This window comes from Protopterus annectens, chromosome 14.part0 (assembly GCF_019279795.1).
Source record: "Protopterus annectens isolate FY-2018-M chromosome 14.part0, PAN1.0, whole genome shotgun sequence".
Lineage (NCBI taxonomy): Eukaryota > Metazoa > Chordata > Ceratodontiformes > Protopteridae > Protopterus > Protopterus annectens.
The window spans coordinates 312,027,631-312,047,231 of NC_056748.1; the positions used below are offsets into that span (position 1 = coordinate 312,027,631).

The following is a 19,601-nucleotide window of genomic DNA, read 5'->3' on the forward strand; positions in this document are numbered from 1 at the left end:
TTGTTCTTCCTTTCCTGAAGAACACGCGGGCTAAAGGCATGACAAAAACTACATGATTTCTGGAGATGAATCGCTCCCAGACAGTACACACAAACAGAGTGTCCATCAGTGATGGACATCTTATAACTACACTTGGTGCACTTCTTAAAGCCTGAAGGCTTATGCTCTTTAGTATCTTCACAAACACCGAGTAACTAACTCAAAAACTAGATCAATGGTCAAACAGCCACAAGCGCGGGAACAGGAAAAACAAACAGTACACCACAAAGACCTCTAACTAAAACGGTCCTAGACACAAGTACAATGGGGAGGACTAATTCCTCTAATTTAAATGGTTTTAGCCCAAGGGAAAAAGCACACAAGGAAAGCAAGGGGACAGACTAGGTCCTCTAACTGAAACAGGCCTAGCCTGTTGGAAACAGCTAGTGGGATACCACAAGAACACGCTATAAGAATAAATAACTTTTCCACAACACAGTCAAACACACACAAGTAGCTATGAAAATAGCTTTTTTGCAAAAAACTTCTCTGCTATAAAGAAGAAAAGGTACGTAGCCACAGCCAAAAGCGAGACCACGTCCGAGCATTGAGATCTGGGGATATAGAGCAGTGCAGCATGGGATACCATCTTAGCCCAGCCAATAGAAAGACTTTGAGCTAAAGTATGGCCAAGTTGGAGGTGACATTCAGCTCCGAACCCCACGGGTAAGAATGTAGGTGAGATTGGACTACATAACATCACATATGAAAGTACTCTAGGAGCTTAAATATCTCTAAACAAACCAGCCACAATCAAAAGGTTTAAATATATTTAATAATAAATAATACAAGAACAAGGCAATGTTCCATAACTCAGCACAGTGACTACACAGTTCAGAATCACAGGAAATATTTTAAACAAACATTGCAGGACAGTCTCAAATAAATACAGAAAACATCTAAACTAATCTGTACTATGTTTCTATCTATATCTAAGTGAGATTACTGTACCCTGGTTACTTACTATTAGCAAGGCAAGTGCTGATGAAAGGATGTTTCCAGGTCCAAAGACAAATACAAAATTACCAGACTTTCTCTGAGAGAATGCTTAAGTTACTATCAAACATTACTGCTGGGTCAGCTAGATGACTTTACACTTTGTCACCTGCCTTCAGTTCCCAGGCTAACAGAAACTTAAAATTTAACATTTCTCTGTGAAAAATACCTCTCTGTCAGATATGCAGCTGCTAGGAAGTCACAGAGCAATAAAACACTTTACATGTTAAACCTAGTAATTACTTCTTTTTCAAGACAGTAGAAAGAAACTTATAGCTCTAGACATCCTATCTCCTTCAGTGAAACTCAGAGATAAACACAATCATAAAACATTCTGACTCCAGCCTATTTTCTTGAAGCCTTGCAAGTTAACTGCGTATGTTCCAACTTCTACTATTAAAACATACATTTGCACAGGTATATAGTTTATACACATTTCTGTTCTTTTCCAGTAGGGTACACTGTGGTTGCATTCTTGAAGCTCAGTACATAACATGCAGCTTTCTTACATTTGTAAGACAAGCATCTGAATCATATTCATATTCACAAATGACAGAGAATCAGCTAGCTGGGCTGGCAGCATCACAACCCCCCTGAAAACTCAAGCTAGTTTCTCAAGTGACCCTTGAGAAACATTGCTTGAGAGGGTTGAGCCTATCTGGGAATACCTTACCCCATCTATGTTGGCATTACTAACCCCACTGCAGTGCTGGACTGTCATATCATATGCTTGCAACCCTAGGCTCCACCTTAGTAACTTGGCATTTTACTGACTGGCTCGATGTAGCCATGCTAAGAGATTGTGGTCTGTAACTACAGTGAATTTCCTTCTGTACAGATAAGGCTGAAGTTTATGCAGTGTCCACACTATGGCTAGGCATTCCTTTTCTACAGCTGCATAGCACTCCTCTCTGGGTTGGAGCCTATGACTGAGATAAACCACTGGGTGCTCTTCTCCCTCTAAGAAACCTGGCTAAGTACAGCCCCCACCACATGGTTTGAAGCATCCACCTGTACAACAAATTATTTGCTGTAATATGGACTGGCTAACACAGGGGGTCCTCCCAAAGCTCATTTAAGCTTCTGGAATGCCTGCTCACATGCTGGGGTCCACACCACTTTATCTGGCTTGTTTTCCTTGTCAGGTCTGTGAGGGGAGCAGCTATGGTATTATAATTGGGGACAAACTTTATGTAGTACCCTGCTGTCCCTAAAAACGACCTCACCTAGGCCATGCTTGAATGGCTTCCACTTTGGCAGGTTCTGGCCTGATCTTACCACTCCCCACTCTGTGTCCCAGGTAGGAAACCTCTGCCATACCCACCTGACATTTGCTGGGCTTAATGGTCAACCCTGCCCTCTGTAGTCTGCCCAGCACATCCCTGACATGCTTAAGGTGCTCTTGCCAAAAATAGCTGTAGATGGTAATATCATCTAGCTAACCAAGGGCAAAATCTACCAGCCTGTGGAAAGTCACTGGGGCATTTTTCAACCCAAAGGGCATCTTTATGAACTCATACAAGCCAAAAGGAGTCACAAAGGCTGACCTCTCTGTAGTACTGGGAGTCAGTAGCACCTTCCAGTAAGATCAGTGGTGCTAAGATACTTAGCCCCACCCAGCTGCTCTAGGGCTTCATCTGTCTTAGGCATGGGGTAAGCATCTGACTGTGTGACTATTTAATTTCCTGTAGTCCACACAGAACCTGGTGTTACCATCCTTCTTTGGTATCAGCACCACTGGGGAGGCCCAGGGACTGCTGGACTCTTGAATTACCCCTAGTTCCAATATTTCCTGTATCTCCTCCCTCAGAGTCTGCTTGACTCTCTTAGGCACCCTATAAGGAGCCTGCTTAATAGGCCTTTGGGGTCCTGTATCCATATGGTGCTGCACCAGGTGGGTGCACCCTGGTTTCCCAGTGAACATGTCCCCAAACTCCTGTAACACTGCTCGGATTTCTCTAACTTAGTTAGGGGATAGCTGCTGGGACATTGCTACCACTTCCACTGAGGTTTGAGTCCCAGCCTCACTGAGGAGATCAGTCACCAGATCTCTCTCAGACTCCTCACCAGATCTCTCTCAGACTCCTCCTGCAATCCACTGCAAATACTCAGCACAAGGGGCTCCCTATCATGGTAAGGTTTCATCATGTTAACATGGTACAATTTTTGCCCCTGCCTCCTTTCTAGCAGTTCTACCATGTAGTTAACATTAATGACTTTCCTTACCACCTTATAGGGTTCCTCCCAGGCTGCCTGGAGCTTGTTCTGTCTGACAGGAATGAGAGCCATTACCTGCTGCCCTACAGCATACACTCTAGCTCAAGCATTCCTGTCACACCAGACCTTTTCTGCTGCTGTGCTTCTGCCAGGTTCTCCTGGGCCAAACTCATGAGTTCCCTGAGCCTTCTCCCGAGGTTTAGGACATATGCCAAAACAGACTCTTTGTGGGATGCACACCCACCCTCCCACTCATCTCAAATCAAATCTAGAGGTCCCCTCACACTATGCCCATACAACTCAAAGGGTGAAAAACCTGTGGATTCTTGGGGGCATCTCTTTGTAAGCAAATATATGGGGCAAATATTTGTCCCACTCCTTCTTAAACTGGTCTGCAAATGCCCATAGCATCGTCTTGAGTGTAGAGTTTAACCTCTCAACAAGACCATTAGTCTGGGGGTGGTCTATAGGTGCTTCACCCCACAGTACTTCTGTAAATCTCTAATAAAAAGTATTTGCCACCTTTTCTCCCTCAGTGGAGGAAAGAGCCAATGCCTCAGGGTATAGGGTAACATAATCTACTACCATTAGGATATACTTTTTTTTCCTGTGGAACTTGAGGTACTCAGAAGCCACACAATATCCACAGCTACCCTCTGAAATGGCTCCTCAATCCCAGGCAAAGGCATCAAAGGAGCATTCACCCTGTCTCCTGCCTTGCCTACCTTTTGGCACTGCTCAAAGGTCCTGCAGTATCCTGTTACGTATCTGGAAATCCCAGGCCAATAGAAGTTCTGCATAATATGTCTTTTTGTACTTTTTTTGCCCATATGACCTGCAAAGAGAATATCATAGGCTATGGCTAGAAGTGCTAGATGGTAGCCTTTGGGCACTACCAACTGCTGTATTATCTCACCCTCTAGCCCTCCCTCAGGGGTCCACTCTTTATACAGTAATCTTTTGTCCCTGTATACAGATACCCCCTTCCCTTAAGAATCAGGTGCCTCACTAGTTGCCTCCCTTGTGCCTTGTAATGTGTACGGACTGACAGCTGAGGCCGTCTCAACTCTCTCTCTTTGTAACCCTTCCCAGTTCCCCTTCCACAGGACGTCTGGCATCCTCTGACAGCGGTGCCTCACTATCAGCCTGGGTACTACTACTTGCCTCTGCCCTTGCACTCACTCTGTCCAAGGGAACATCAGTACCCACAAGTAGCTGTGGCTCACCTTCAGTCTTACTGCTACAGGGTAGCTCCCTCCCTGAAGTAACCACCTCACCAGTCCTGGCTGCAAGTGTGCAGTCTGTCTGGGTCTCACCAGACTATTAGACTCACGTGCTTGTCTCCAAGCCTGACTGCATGTAACTGCATGCACACAAAGTATGGCTTTATCAAAATCATTCCCTATCAGGACATGTGCAGGGATATCCTCAAACACACCTACTTGCTTGCTTCCTTTTCCACCCTCCCAGTCAAGGTGAACCTTAGCCAAAGGTATGTGGAATGTGGTCCCTCCTATAGCTCTGACTAGCATAGACTGCCCAAGCAAGTAGTGCTCCTCTGTAACCATTGCAGGTTTCACAATGGTTAGGTCAGAGGCTGTGTCTCTCTTAACCATGGCCTCTTTCCCATTTACTAAGACAGGATATAATCTCCTGTGGTAAGTTTGGTACGCTTGCTGTCTCGAGACAACCTACTGTTGGCATTTTGTCATTCCCACTTACTGGTTCTCCCACCTTGCCTCTGTGGGCATCTATAGGCTACATGGTCCCACTGGTTGCATTTAAAACATTTAATCCTTGGTCCCGGATGTGTACTTGGACTAGTGGCTTCCCCTGCTGCTGCTGGACTCCGCTGGGGCAGTCTGGGCTGCCCACCATGGGTTCCCTTAGACCCATGAGCAGCAATGGGTGTCCCTTTCCTCTGCAGTGATGCCCTGCTTACTAGGTATAGGTCTCCCTTCTTCCCCAACTCATCTAAAGTACTGCACTATCAGCTAACCAGATTCTCATGTTCTCAGGCAAAGAGCTAAGGGCTTGTTCACTCACCAAAAGGTCTGCTAGCCCTTCAAAAGTGGTGACCTGATATCCATTCACCCGCCTATAAAAATAAGTGCTTAGTTCAGCAACATATTCACACACATTTTCATCTGCCTTGCATCTATGCTCACAAAACTTTTTTCTATAAGCTTCAGGTATTAACTTAAAACATTCTATCAAGCAGTTCTTTACAACATTATAATTTAAACAATCAGTGTCAGAGAGTTTGGAAAAAAACAGTTACAGCTTTACCGTGGAGTAAGGGCGGTCAGGAACCATACCCAGAGCCCTTGGTCAACATTATACTGTTTAGATACCCTCTCAAACATATGAATGAAACTATCAAAATTGTCCCCCTCTTTAAATTGTGGAAGAAATTTACCGACCCTTGTTGCTTCTGGGATTTGATTACCCCCTTTCCCCATTACCTCCATGACTCTGGCGAAGACTCAGCATCTCCTTTTTATGTTGCCTCTGCCTCTCATTCTCCTCAGCTTCCAAGCATCACAGTTTCTCATTTTCCTCAGTCTCTAGATGTCACAGTCTCTCTGCTGCCTCTATTTCCAAATGCTTGGCCTCTAGCTCAAGTCTCGTTAATTCCAGATGGATTTTTAAGTCCTCTGTGGAAAGGTTGAGTTGTCTATTTTCTTAGAGTTGTACAGTTTGATTGTCCTCCTGGTTGCTATTCTGTGACGCAGCTGTGACTAAAGCTGCAATCATGTCTGTTTTAGTCAGGCTGGCATTCACCAGTCCTTTAGCTTGGGAGATTTCAGCCAACTGGCTCCTTATCAGCTTGCCATACTCCTCTGCTAAAATGCTTGTCTGCACTCCATGACTAAATAAGCTAATATCAACAACAGCATAAAAATAAAACAATTGTGATATGAACTCTGAAAGTTCAATGTGTGGCTGGTTAAGAGTACAAACACTTTGTGACCACTGTACACAGGCTACAGGAATTCAATATCCACATCACTACAAGCCAATGAATATGTGATGTGGCTAACTCACCACTGTCAACCAATTAATATGTGATGTGGATATCCCCACCACTGCCACCAATTAATATGTGATGCCCCTGCACTGGCCTAGTAATCAAAGAGCCTCAATCCTCGCCACTAGCACCAGTTAGGGATGTACACATTTGGAGGATGACAAGTACACACACAGTAAAGTACAATTTCCCTTAAGAGCACGCAGAGATCAGTTATTCTGGGGCTGGTTTCTCACTCTTTCTCCAGATCCCCAATAAGACTCCCCACTGGCACAGCTATAGGGTTAAGATCTTAGCCGAGTGGCCAGGCTAAGACCTCCAGCACCCTCTTTGTGCATCCAGTGTTTTGTGTCCCTGCCCAAGTAGATGACACACACACTTGTATGTTCCAACTTCTACTATTAAAACATACATTTGCACAGGTGTATAGTTTTATACACATTTTTGTTCTTTTCCAGTAGGGTACACTGTGGTTATGGTTATGGTTATGTAACATACATTTCTCTTACATTTGTAAGACAATTATATGAATCCTATTAATATTCACAAATGACATATAATTATTTACAAAATTCCAGCTAGATGGGCTAGCAGCATCACAATATGTAAATTACATTACACTGTTTTTAGTGCTGTCTGTATGACTTGTGATACATTCTACAAGGGGAAGATGAACAGGCAGCTTATTAAAGATAATTCCTTTTGTATTTGTTGGTAGCATACATTTCAAATGTCCAGATTTTCGCAGAATGTCAATATTTTTGCCTCATTTTTGATGTGCTCCAAATACAATTTGTGGTTGCCTGGCAAATCACTGTGATGATCTGAGGACTACAGTCTCTAAATAATGACATACATTTGAGTTTCAGATTTCAAATCATTCAGAAAATTACTGTCAACACAAACCCTGTTACTCTAGCAATTTTCTAAGTTTATGAGAGCAATATTTAAAATCTGTTCCTGTTTTAGACCCCCCCCCCATTTTGTCAGGCTTTTTCCAGATTTCTTGCACTAAGTGGTTAGGTGGTTAAGTGGTATGGTCGGCAGTAACTCTTTGGAAGATTTCTGTTTTTTATTTATTTATTTGAGTGATGTATGACAAAGGGGAGACGTTTACAACAAATAATTTGGAAGAAAAAATGACTAATGTCTAAAAACCCAAACAGAAAATATACTAAACAAAAGGACAATGCTTTGTTATGTAATACCCATATTACAGGGAAAGATAACATTGTTTAATCACAAACAGGTATACTGATTCAGACTAGGCAAAATCATATCATTTTTACAACAAAGAAGGTAGAACAAAAAGGCAAAGCAGGCTAAAAGGAAAAAAATCTAAATCATACTTGAAAGGATTAAATTATTTTTATTTTATTTTATTTGCTTTGGTTTACTGAGAAAATCCAACTGAGTTAGATACACTTTTTCAGTGAAGGCCCAGGGAGAAAAGCTCTGGGACACACACCTTCAAATACATTAAAGAAATCCAGAAAACATAAGAATATACATGTATGAATTGGTTACACAGTTGAATTGGATGTCAAAATTTACAGGAATGTAATGATTATATATATATATATATATATATATATATATATATATATATATAGAGAGAGAGAGAGAGATAACTATATATATATATATATATATATATATATATAGATAGATATAGATATAGATATATCTGTCTGTATCTATCAGGTAACTATTTAAAAGCTTACTAAGAGAGGATGCCTTATCCTTTTTAGACAGGTAAGTGGATTCCTAGTAAGTTACTAGAAGTAGAAGGAAGTTAGTCATTGTTTAGATTGTTGTTTTATGTTTTAAATAAGGCAGAGAAAGAAGTTCTGATGGGGGATAGAGAGGTAAAGGTACTGTCAGGTTGTGGATAAGCACAGTTATGTAGTCTGTTTTTTAGTGGGTCTTTCAGTTATGCTTTGAGTGGTTATAGCTTGATTAAGGCCCTGATACTACTTGGAAGGCTGGTCCATGCTCTGCAGATGCTGACTGTGAATACTGAGTCACCATATGAATTGTATGACTTTGTAGTTTCATCCAGGTTGAGCTCTTTGGAGTGCAAGTTTCTATTCGGGATATATCAGTTAATGATGTTAACTAGGGAGGGTATATTGAGTGGGTGGTGTAGTATCTTGTGTGCCATGAATAACTGTGAGACACAAATGTGAAGGGGTAGTTCAAGCCAAACTCAGGGTATTAAGGGCTGAACAGTGGTGGGTACCAGTTGGGAGGCTGCTTGCAAACTTAATGATTTTGTTATAGCCCTGCGAAGGTTTGAGCTGGTGGCATGGAGGTTTGTGTATATTGTTGAAGCATACAGGAGGGTAGGAAGGAGTAAAGTGGTGGCTGTGACGAGAAAGACTGATGTTGATAACATGTTCAAACTATACAAATACAAAGACAGCTACATGAGAACCGTTACTTCCAGATGACGTAGGTGGTAAAAACAATGAGATTAACAAGACTAATGGTGAAGAATATCACTCTTTTGTAACAACTGAAAGAGCAGGTATTAGTGAATTAGAAGAGGAAGATTCTTCAAATTGGATCAGGAATAATTTACTAGTAATTGGAAGTTCAGTTACTAAAGGAATTGATACATCTGCAGAGAAGATAATAAACACTGAATAAGTGTTATGTTTGGCAGGAGCAAAACTACAGGATGTGAATATGGACTTGTAGTTTTCTTAATCTAAGCTGTTTTTATTCAAGTTGGTTCACATGATCTCATCTTCAAGGATTCACTGACTAGCAGTAGAGATGACATAAGATGTACAGGTGTTAGTATGCATTTTTCACAAATCACATAGTGAAAGGAGAGTCAGTCAGCATGAATGAAAAGCTTTTTGGGGTAAATACCTACATGACAAAAATGGCACATTTGAAAAAGTGAGAATGTGTAAAATATCCAAGCCTAATTTTGGGCACACGTGTATTTAGAAAATATGCAGTCCAGTTGTCAAGACAAAAGGAAGAGAATTTTTACAGCAGATATACTACAATATTTGTCTAACACAAGGTCAGAAATTTAACATTTTCATAGATAGCAAAATTTGATTTAGATGTGCTGATTGTTAATGCCATGAACATTAGTAATATTTTGTTAGTGGAACAACTGTTGCAGTCAAATAAGGCTGATGTTATTGTTTGTGAAACACAGTTAAAGACCAATAATTAGGGAACAGTTCTTCCAATGTATGTGTTTTTTTTTTTCCTGTAACAGACATTCACTGATGTAATCTTGATAAGCTGAATAGCTACATGGCGTACAAACAGGAAAAGAGAAGTATTATACAGCAATTGGACAGCTGAAATTCTGTGTTACACTCAAGGGGACCCACAGGGTGCTGTCCTAGTTGTTTGGGTTATATGTTTGAGATAATTTTTAAATGATGCGTTCTGCAGTCTGTATGCAGATAATCTGAACATGAGAAAACTGATTACATCTGACACAGATGGGTCATGCCTGCTACTGTTTTAACTGCTTTTTTGCAAATAAGCTTGTTTCCCACATTTCCTGTAACTAGTCTAGTACAGATACAGATTTGCTGTATCCAGGACTGTTTTGTAAGTTTCTGAGCTCCTCAGACCTTTCTATGTTGGAGGGAAGCCTTCTAGCTTATCAGTGGGAGTGGTAAGCACTAGGTAGCCTATCTACCACAACAGGAATGGTTTCTGGCCCAGAAATTGTAGTTTATTGGCCATTTGACAGTTTTTCCATCCCTTTCAACTTTCTGGTTTAAAAGCCCATATTTATGTGGGTTTGCGCTTGTTTTAGCTCTGTGGATCCAGTTTTGGCGTCCTGCAGACTACAAGAGCAACAGGAAGGAGAAAGAGATACTCAAGTGCCTCCACTTTCATTTTTCCATAATTTACTGCTCTCTGCATTTGTTTTTTGTCGTTTTTAATTTATCTGCATTTATTTAAACTGTATTAGCCTTAATATTGATACACACTCAGGTGTGCCTGCTTGTACTGCATTTAAAGTGTTTTTCCTACTGTTTTAACTGCTTTTCTCCAAAAAAAAAAAAAACGTTCTAAGCTTGTTTCCTGCCTTTCCTGTAACTAGTCTAGTCCAGATACAGATCAGCTGTGTCCAGGACTGTTTTGTAAGTTTCTGAGCCCCCCAGACCTTTCTGTGTTGGAGGGAAGCCTTCTAGCTTATCTAAGCACTAGGTAGCCGAGTGGTTTCTGGTCCAGAAATTGTAGTTTATTGGCTGTTTGTGTAGTTTTTCCACCTCTTTCAACTTTCTGGTTTAAAAGACTGTGTCTGTGTGGGTTTGCACACAGCACAGCAGCGGTCAGCTGAGGTAAACTATTACCGGTGCCAGAAAATCTGCTCTTCAATTTTTCCCTTAGAACGTGCTTGTGCTTTTACTTCTTCCACTTCAGTTAGTTTAATCAGCTAGCACTTTAACAGGCTTTTGTAACACACTTAGGTGCTATCAGCACTAGCTGTTCCCACCCCTCCTGGTATGATTGTAGGGCAATTTCCTGTGCTTTCTCCTGCTTACCTGGTGCACTTGGGCATTCTGAGACAGTGTGGCAACTGTCTAATGTACACAGACAGCCCTCTCCTCTTACCTCCCAACACTCATACATGTGAGAGATGCACTTATATCACCAAACTGGAAGGAGTGCATGCTCCAACCAAGACTGGACTAGCTGCTCAAGAGGAGAAGGTCAACACCTGCAACTCACTACATAGAACACACAGCCCTCCAAAACACCAACCATCACTACCCACACACAGAAACACAAACCATGCACCCAACTTCGTGGAGGATCTCAATAAAAATTTACCCAAACAACAGCGACCCCAGAGCCAGAAAAGCACTTGACCACAACACACCACCAACTCCAGAACACATAGCTCACCACCACAGTGTGCCCCTCAACCTAAGCCCTTAAGGCAAAACACTTTGCCCAATGTACTAGTTATAGGAGACTCCATTGTGAGGCATACTGATGTCCCACTCACAAGGCTGAACAAGGAGAAGGTGACAGTTAGTTGTCTATCAGCTGCCAGGATCTGTCACATAACACACGCACTTAGGTCACTCCACAAATACAAATATGACTCAGTCATTGTCTATGTGGGTGTGAATGACCTGAGATGTACCTCCCTAGACTACATGAAAAGAGATGTGATGGAACTCTCAGATTATGTGGCCCAGGCAGGTATGACCCTAGCCTTGAGCAGTATTCTACCGTCACCCAGAATGATACCACAGTACGAGGAGAAAATGATTGACTTCAACAATTGGCTAAGCTTCTGGTGTTACTCTAAGGGGATCCAGTATCTGTCTGCCTGGGACAACATAATCAACAGACCTCGATGCTTTGCCAGAGACAGGCTGCATCTGTCAGCTCTGGGATTCCGGGTAACTGGCTAAGGCTCTTGCCACCCCTATAGTGTCTTTTTTAGGCAGTGTTCCAAAGACCAAAATTCCACCGTAACAACTACAAACAAATGCGAACTGAGGGTCATGCTGCTCAGTGCTAGAAGTCTAAATCTCAAGATGCACTGGCTTGAAGCTCTCCTCAAAATGGAGAAAGTCGACATCTGTGCTGTAACAGAGACTTGGTTTAAAGAGGCAGAAAGCACCTGTGCTCCCAGGCTACAACTCATTCCATACCTTTTGGCCCCAGAATACGACTGGAAGGTCCAAAGGTGGTGGTGTCTCCATATTCTTAAAGGATATGCACACCTCTAAACTGGTAGCCCAGCATAATGCATCCGAGATACTTCGGGTACAAAGAACAATGGGTAAGATGGCAATACAAGTTATAGCCTGCTACAGAACCCCAAACATGTCCATAGACTCCCACTCCAAGTTCCTAAGCACCCTGGAATCTATCAAGGTCCAACCCAATACTCTCATACTGGGTGACTTCAACTACCTTTCCATCAACAGGGAAAACTATTCAAGTACCAATGTACAGGCCCAACGCTTTCTGGAATTTATCAATTCCAATGCCCTGGACCAGCTCATTCTGACCCCTGCTAGAGGGAGCAACATCCTCGACCTGGTTATCACCAACATGGGAGACTGTTGCTCCACACCTATAGTCAATTCCTCCCTGGTTAAATCCGACCACAAAATGATCACCATGGAAACCTCCATCTCACGTACATCCCCTGCTAAGGTGACCACCTTGAAAAACTTCTCTAAAGCCGACTTTGGGCTCCTAAAAACAGAGGTGGCTAACTTCTCGGCACCCATGCCAATGGAAAATAGCTGCACAACTGCCAAATCATACACCAATGCACTGTACAAGCACATACACAAATGCATGGACCTTGCCATACCAAATAGAACTAAGATGCTTTCCTCCAAAAAAAGGAAGCCAGTCTGATGGTCCCCAGCCATCACTAAACTCTACAACAGAAGGAAGAAACTGTTGCAGAAAAAAATGAAGTCACAAGACTGGAAAACCTCCCTTATCAGTCTCAACAAAAAGCTGAGATCCCTTATCAAATCCTCTAAAGCCAGCTATGAAGGCAAAATTGCAGCTGAGACACACAAAAAAAAAAAACAACCACAAAGCCTTCTATAGCTATATCACAAACCTCCAAGGCAATACCTAGATTTGCTCTGAGTTATTGCACAATGGCACCTCCTATATTGAGCCAACAGATATAGCCAACATACTATCTGACAGATTCAGTGCCAACTTTACCCCTCTCTTTCTCTCAAAGGGCCCTATCACAATACTAAAAGAAAGCATGGTGCCACCATTTCTGCGACACAGATAAAAGCTGCATTGTTCAAAGCCAAGAATATAGCGTCCATGGGGCCTGATAATATCCCCTGGCTGCATCCTACATGAGCTAGAAAATGAACTAGCACCACATCTGTGTGCCCTGTTCAATCACAGCCTTACCTCAGGCTATGTCCCTAACAAATGGTGCACTGCTACAGTCATCCCGCTCCATAAAGGGGGAGCAACTACAGACCCTAGGAACTATTGCCCCATTAGCCTGAGTTTGGTATGCAAAGCTATGGAGCGCATCAGCTTAACAAAGATACAGGCAATCTCCAAACTCTTGACCCCACACAGTTTGGCTTTGTCAAGGGGAGATCCTGCCTGCTGAACCTGGTTGAATTCTTCGAGGCAGTCACCAAGGCTGTGGATGAGGGTAAGGCAGTGCATACAGCCTACCTCGACCTAACCAAGGCCTTTGATACCATTCCCCACTCAGGTATCACTGATAAACTCACCAAACTAGGCATCAATCCTTATCACTAGGTGGGCTGCAAATTGTCTCACAGACAGGACCCACAGAGTGAAGGTTGCAGATTCCAAGTCAGACTGTCGACCAGTCATGAGTGGAGTCCCATAGGGCTAAGTCCTGGGCCCTATCCTGTTTGGCATCTACTTCTTGGAAGTTCAGGTCAACACAGAAGAACTCTGGCTGACCAAGTTTGCTGATGACTGCAAGATAGGAGTCATTATCAACTCAAGTGATGCAGATATCCTACAAAAGGACCTCTCTGAGACCAATAACTAGTGTTGGAACCATGGCCTGAAACTTAATGACAAAAAATACGTTATCATCCCCTTTGGAAAAAACTCAGTTCCCAGGAATTACCATGTTTATTGGAGCCCACTGAACAATGAAGGGGCCATAAGAGATCTTGGCACCCAGGTCAACAGTCACCTCACCTTCGACCACCACACTGCCACTGTGGGCAGAAAGTCCTTCTACATAGCACATCTTATAACCAAAGGTTTCGCATCCAGGAAGAAAGAGGTCATCATCCCTCTCTACTCATTCTTCATTAGACAAGTCATCAAATATAACGCCCCTTTTGGCATGTACCCGACCACACATCTACAACAGCTGGAGAGGCCTATGCCTTAAACACATGTTTTACATGGACAGACTCAAGAAACTTCTGCTGTTCTCAGTCTCTTATCGTCTACTTAGAGGTGATCTCTGCTTGACTTACAAAGCCATGTCCGACCCAGCCCTACTTGAAATGCTACACCTAAAGAAATTCCAATCCCCCCGTGCTACACCCTGCAGAGATCACAACCTCATTACCACAATTAACAGAACATGCTGGAGGGACAGGTTCATCTCCCAAAAACTGCCCATATTCTGAAATAAGCTTCCCATTTATGTCAAGTAGAGCACCTCGCTGGCCCTCTTCAAGAGGAATCTTGACGAGTGGATGGGTAACAGAAAGTTCACTCCAGATGCCCTACTGGATAAGGGCACTGTGAACTAACATTGGGTGGCGCGGTGCTGGGCAATTTTTTGGGGCTAGGCTTGTTAAGTCTCCAGGGCCATTAGCTTAGTACACACCTATGAACATAACTGACCATTTGAGCACAGGAGGATTATACACTGAGAAATAGTTCAAAAACTAAGCATATGATATTTGACAGACATAGGTTGAATGGCAAATATTTAACAGAGCAGACAGCAATTTAAAGTATGGATTCATCTAAGAACCATGGTATATGGGCAGATCCAGCTTTTCAGTTTTTATGATCATATCAACAAAGTGGTTAATAATACCAATAAAACTTGGCTGCATAAAATAAAGTCCAAGAAATCAGAACTAATTAAACAATTACTAGTAAATTACACTAGACCCAAAGTAGACCATGGGATAATAATTTGTTATCCTTATTAAAAAAAAAAAAAAAAACAGCATAAGTAAACTGAAGAGTGTACAGTGTAAGTATAGCAAGGACATCCATGGATGCAAAAATTTGTCATGAAAGATTAAAATACTGAACCTATTCAATGTTTCATTTACGTATTTGTCGTTGTTGACTAGGAATGTTGAACTGGGCAAAGCTAATTTTCAGCGCAGGGCCAGGAAGATTAGCTCCAGCGGATACAGTAAAGATACTCATGACAAAACAATTTTTTTTACAAAGATACATTACATAGACAGTTCATAAGACATCTATATCCAAACAGGCTACACTTCTATAGTGACACTATACAAAAATAAAACTGATATTTCTTCTGTTTTGACCTTATACATGAATATTAAATTCCAAGTAATAAACATTTATTATACAAACAGACAAGTAGACATAATACATTTATAAGACATGGGTAAGGAAGGTTATGGTATGATTGTTAGGAATACATAAAACTGAGGTAAATACTGTGAAACAGTCAGTAGGTAGATAACAGTTAAAGCTAGAAAGAGAGAGAGGGGCACTGTACAGCTGATTAGTGAAGGATAGTAGGGTAAGACTAGTTGGGTACATTACTGACAGATATTTAAGAGGAGACTTTAGTCAGGTATATAGGGCATTTAGAAACAACCAACTCTGGGAACATTTGGGGCTATCAAACAATAGTAGAGAATCATCAGACAACCTGTGTAGGAGATCATATAAGAATAACCAATTTATTACTGGTTCTGTGAGTCAACAGATAATGCCCGACTACACTACCACATTTTAATAAAGCAAGCACTACTTTAGATATTTTAAGAACAATGAGGACACTTATTATGAAAGTGGTTGATCTTGTATACTGAAAGACAAGAAGGGCATTACTGCCTGTGCCTGAAAATTGTATGCACATATATGTACTTAATGACCTTAGATTGATGACCCATTGAGCGTTCCACTGAATGATGTTAAATGATTTTAATCTTTTTTCAGTTATACTTGTGACAAGTAGAAAATGGCAAGGAAAACACAATTATTACCAGTGAAGGTTACCGGTACAGTTAAACTGCTGGCATTGAAGGCAGTTAGGGACGTTAAGTGAAATTCCAATGCAAAATCACATTTACAAACTGGTCATTCAGAAATTCTTTTCGTACAGTGCCTTCTATGCACAATAAAGATTTACTGTTGGCAGCTGGCATAATGGTTAAGATATTAACCTTACAGACACAAGGTACAAGGTTTGATTCTCATCTTTGAGGGAAACTGTTTAGGCTTAAAATGTCCCACAAGTGCAGCTAGTCTGGTAATTCCCTATGAACTCACTAGCATTTCATCTGCCTGGAGAGCTTAGATCTAGTTTAGCTTGGCATTAATTGCAGATACTTTCTTAGACGAACTATAAGGAGATGCATTCTGTATAAAGCAGTAGAACAGAGAGGTGCAGGGGATGCCAATATGCATTAAATCAGATATAGCGATCATGAAGACAGATGCTAGGAAATCTAGTTTAAAAGGAGCAGCAACAGAAATAGTGACCCCACTGGGTGACACTCACTTCAGAGTCCACCTGTTAAATTCTCTTCTGTAAGAATTGTGCACAGATGTAATAATGCCTGAATGTCCTGATAAACTCTGTAACAATGCCAAATGAGTTTACTCACAACTGAGAGAATGAAGCCAATGTTTAAACCCAAGTATGAACCTGAAGGGTGATTTAGTTCTTAAATTGTTTTCTAGGGTGACAGTGGAGACAGCTATAAAGTTCATCACTGCACAGAAAATGTGGATTACTACACAAACAACCAAGAGAGAAAGCCTCCTAAATATTAGAAATGGCAGTATAGGACAGGCATTACACAAATAATTGCTTCTACTACTAACTGATGCTCATGCCTTGGTAAATCAATACAAATGCTGTGTTTTATAATATAATACAACAAATCAGTATGAAAATAACGTATAGCAAATAAACACATACTTCAAATTATCTGACACTGGCAAATATATTTACCTTTTGCAGTCTTCATAGCTTGAGACACAAGCTTACGGAAAGTTTGATCACTCTGATGAAGAATGTTGCTTGCACAAATAGCCCTATCTATTTCCTGAATAGAAAATAAAAAAAACTTCAGGATGATTACATTAAGCCAGTCAAAAGCATATAAATGAGTGGCATTTCAGTAACAAAGAACTGTTGCTGTATCTTCATATTTTTAGAGCAGTGCTTTGGCACAAATTCAGACAAGTTCAAATACAAATGCAGAGAAGTGTCTATTTAGTTACACTGGCATAGACCACATGTGTGCATACAGAAATGAATAACAATATAGTACATCATGTATACTGTTTAGTACAACTCCTGGATCTTCTGCATAACCAGGACGGACCTGGAAGATGACTATCTGAAGACCTGTAAGATAACTACTGTTTTGTATTCTACATGCATGATGCCATGCAACAGCAAGGTGTGTCCTACCACATATACAGTTTTATATTTAATATAACAGAAATTTTAAGTTTCAGTTCACTACCCTTTTATCTCCCTCCAAAAGTAAATGTGAATAACCTGTCAGAACTATTACAAATCTAGCACTTTTACCTGTAAATGTGCAGTTGAGGGCAACTTGTTTCTACAAAAGTATTGCAAGATTTTATAAAACCATGGGGTGGCACTGTGATTAGTGTTGCTGTCTCATAGCACCTGGTCGCAGCTCCTGAATGGGGTGGCGTCTGTGTATCATATACATATTGTCACCAAGTCTGTGTGGGTGTTTGTTACTGTCTCCATTATCCTCCCACATCTAAAGACATACTGATGGGTGAAACTGGTCATCCTGTTAAATTGCCCAGTCTCACTCCCACATCCAAAGACATGTACACAGGCAAAACCTGTGTGTGTGTCTATTCTGTGATGGGCTGGCATCCTGTCCAGTACTGGTTCTCTGTCTTACATCCACTGCTTGACAGGACAGGCTGAAGCTTTCAAATGATCCTCAGCAGAATAAAGGTGAATGAATGAATGACACTATAGGACTGACAAAGTCATAAATACTGTCATTTATTTGAAAATGTTAGAAAATGAAAGACTGCCCTGTAGACAAACTGTGCACAAGAAACCAATGTAAAAAAAGACAGAAAATATATTCCTTGCACTGATCCACAGCCAAAGATAAACTCTGTAGGGAAAAATAGATAAAACTGACACAATTTATTAAGAAGAGTAAGTACTTTTGCAATCCCTCTGAATCGCTTCCTCAGACCATAATGAAAACAGTTTAACACAAACCATTTAAATAATACAGAATTACACAAACAACCTATCATCAGATAGTCAATTAAGTGTTACCATAACAAATAACTTTAACAAATTTATAATGCAAAAATTCAAGCATATAAAATTAAAAATATATGTTTCTAAAATCTAGTCTAATAGAAAGCGACTAGACCACATGTGTGCATACAGAAATGAATAACAATATAGTACATCATGTATACTGTTTAGTACAACTCCTGCATCTTCTGCATAACCAGGACAGACCTGGAAGATGACTATCTGAAGACCTGTAAGATAACTACTGTTTTGTATTCTACATGCAATACAATACAAGGTTTATTTCCTTAATTTTTCTGTCTTTCAAGACAGGTTTCAAGGAAATCTGGTCATTCAATCCTGCCTCCTTATGTGCTGCTAGTAACATAATCAATCTAAGCTCCTTCTATTCTGTTTCATTTACAAGCTCACCCTTCCTAATTCCTTCTTCCAAAACATCTATGGTTCTATTCTGTTTTATTTACAAGCTCACCCTTCCTAATTCCTTCTTCCAAAACATCTATGGTTCATAGGTAGGTACTAGGCTATCGGCCCTGGCGCCTATACAAGCCCAACCAAAAAGGTAGCCTGGCTTTTGCCACCCAAGAAAATTATTTTCCTGTGCCACTGTCGAGCAGAGCCACAGTGGTGATCCCCGGGTTGAATTTCCTATATGTTCATAGGTAGGTACTAGGCTATTGGTTAAAAAGCAAAAATAATGATTCTCCCCATTTCTTAACATATGTTTAACTACCACTCTGTATTCTAAACCTTTCCGATAATAATAATGGTCTCTAATGCATTCTTTTAGATGTCTATTGGTCTTACCAATATAGAGTGCAGAACAATTCATACAGTGGGATAAATATACTATATTTTTAGTTTCACAATTGGCCATTATATTAAACCTGTATAACTTCTTAGCAATAGGATGTATAAAAACATTGCTAGTGTCTTAAGTGCTTGCAAAATGCACATCTGTTACATGGTCTCGTGCCATAGTGTACCTGTTGACTTATAATATTATTAAGGTAACATAAGTTTTAAAGATTTCTTATTTTTGTAAATGAATCTTAATTCTTTCCCAACTAGTGGAATAATGAGATCATCAGTACCCAGAATATGTCAATTATTATTGATTATTTATCTAATAGCTCTACTGTCTGTAGAATGAGTCATACAGAATGATAAAGACCCATCCTTCCGTCTATCAACAGACGTTGATTGATGGGGAGGGGTAGAAAAATATGGCCTACTCTTTCCTGTCCTATCAGCCCTGGCTTTAATACATGCCTCCTCAATTTCTATGTCTCTACAGCCTCTTTGAACAAA

General features: G+C 40.9%; 1 protein-coding gene across 1 annotated transcript in view; it reads right to left on the reverse strand.

The window, feature by feature from the left end:
• The window catches only part of PSTK (phosphoseryl-tRNA kinase), a 184,508-nt gene that overhangs the window by 33,999 nt on the left and 130,908 nt on the right, over positions 1–19,601 (reverse strand). Inside the window, exon 5 of the mRNA XM_044056032.1 lies at positions 16,971–17,064. Coding sequence (XP_043911967.1) covers positions 16,971–17,064 — 94 coding nt within the window. The remainder of the gene's footprint in view (positions 1–16,970; positions 17,065–19,601) is intronic.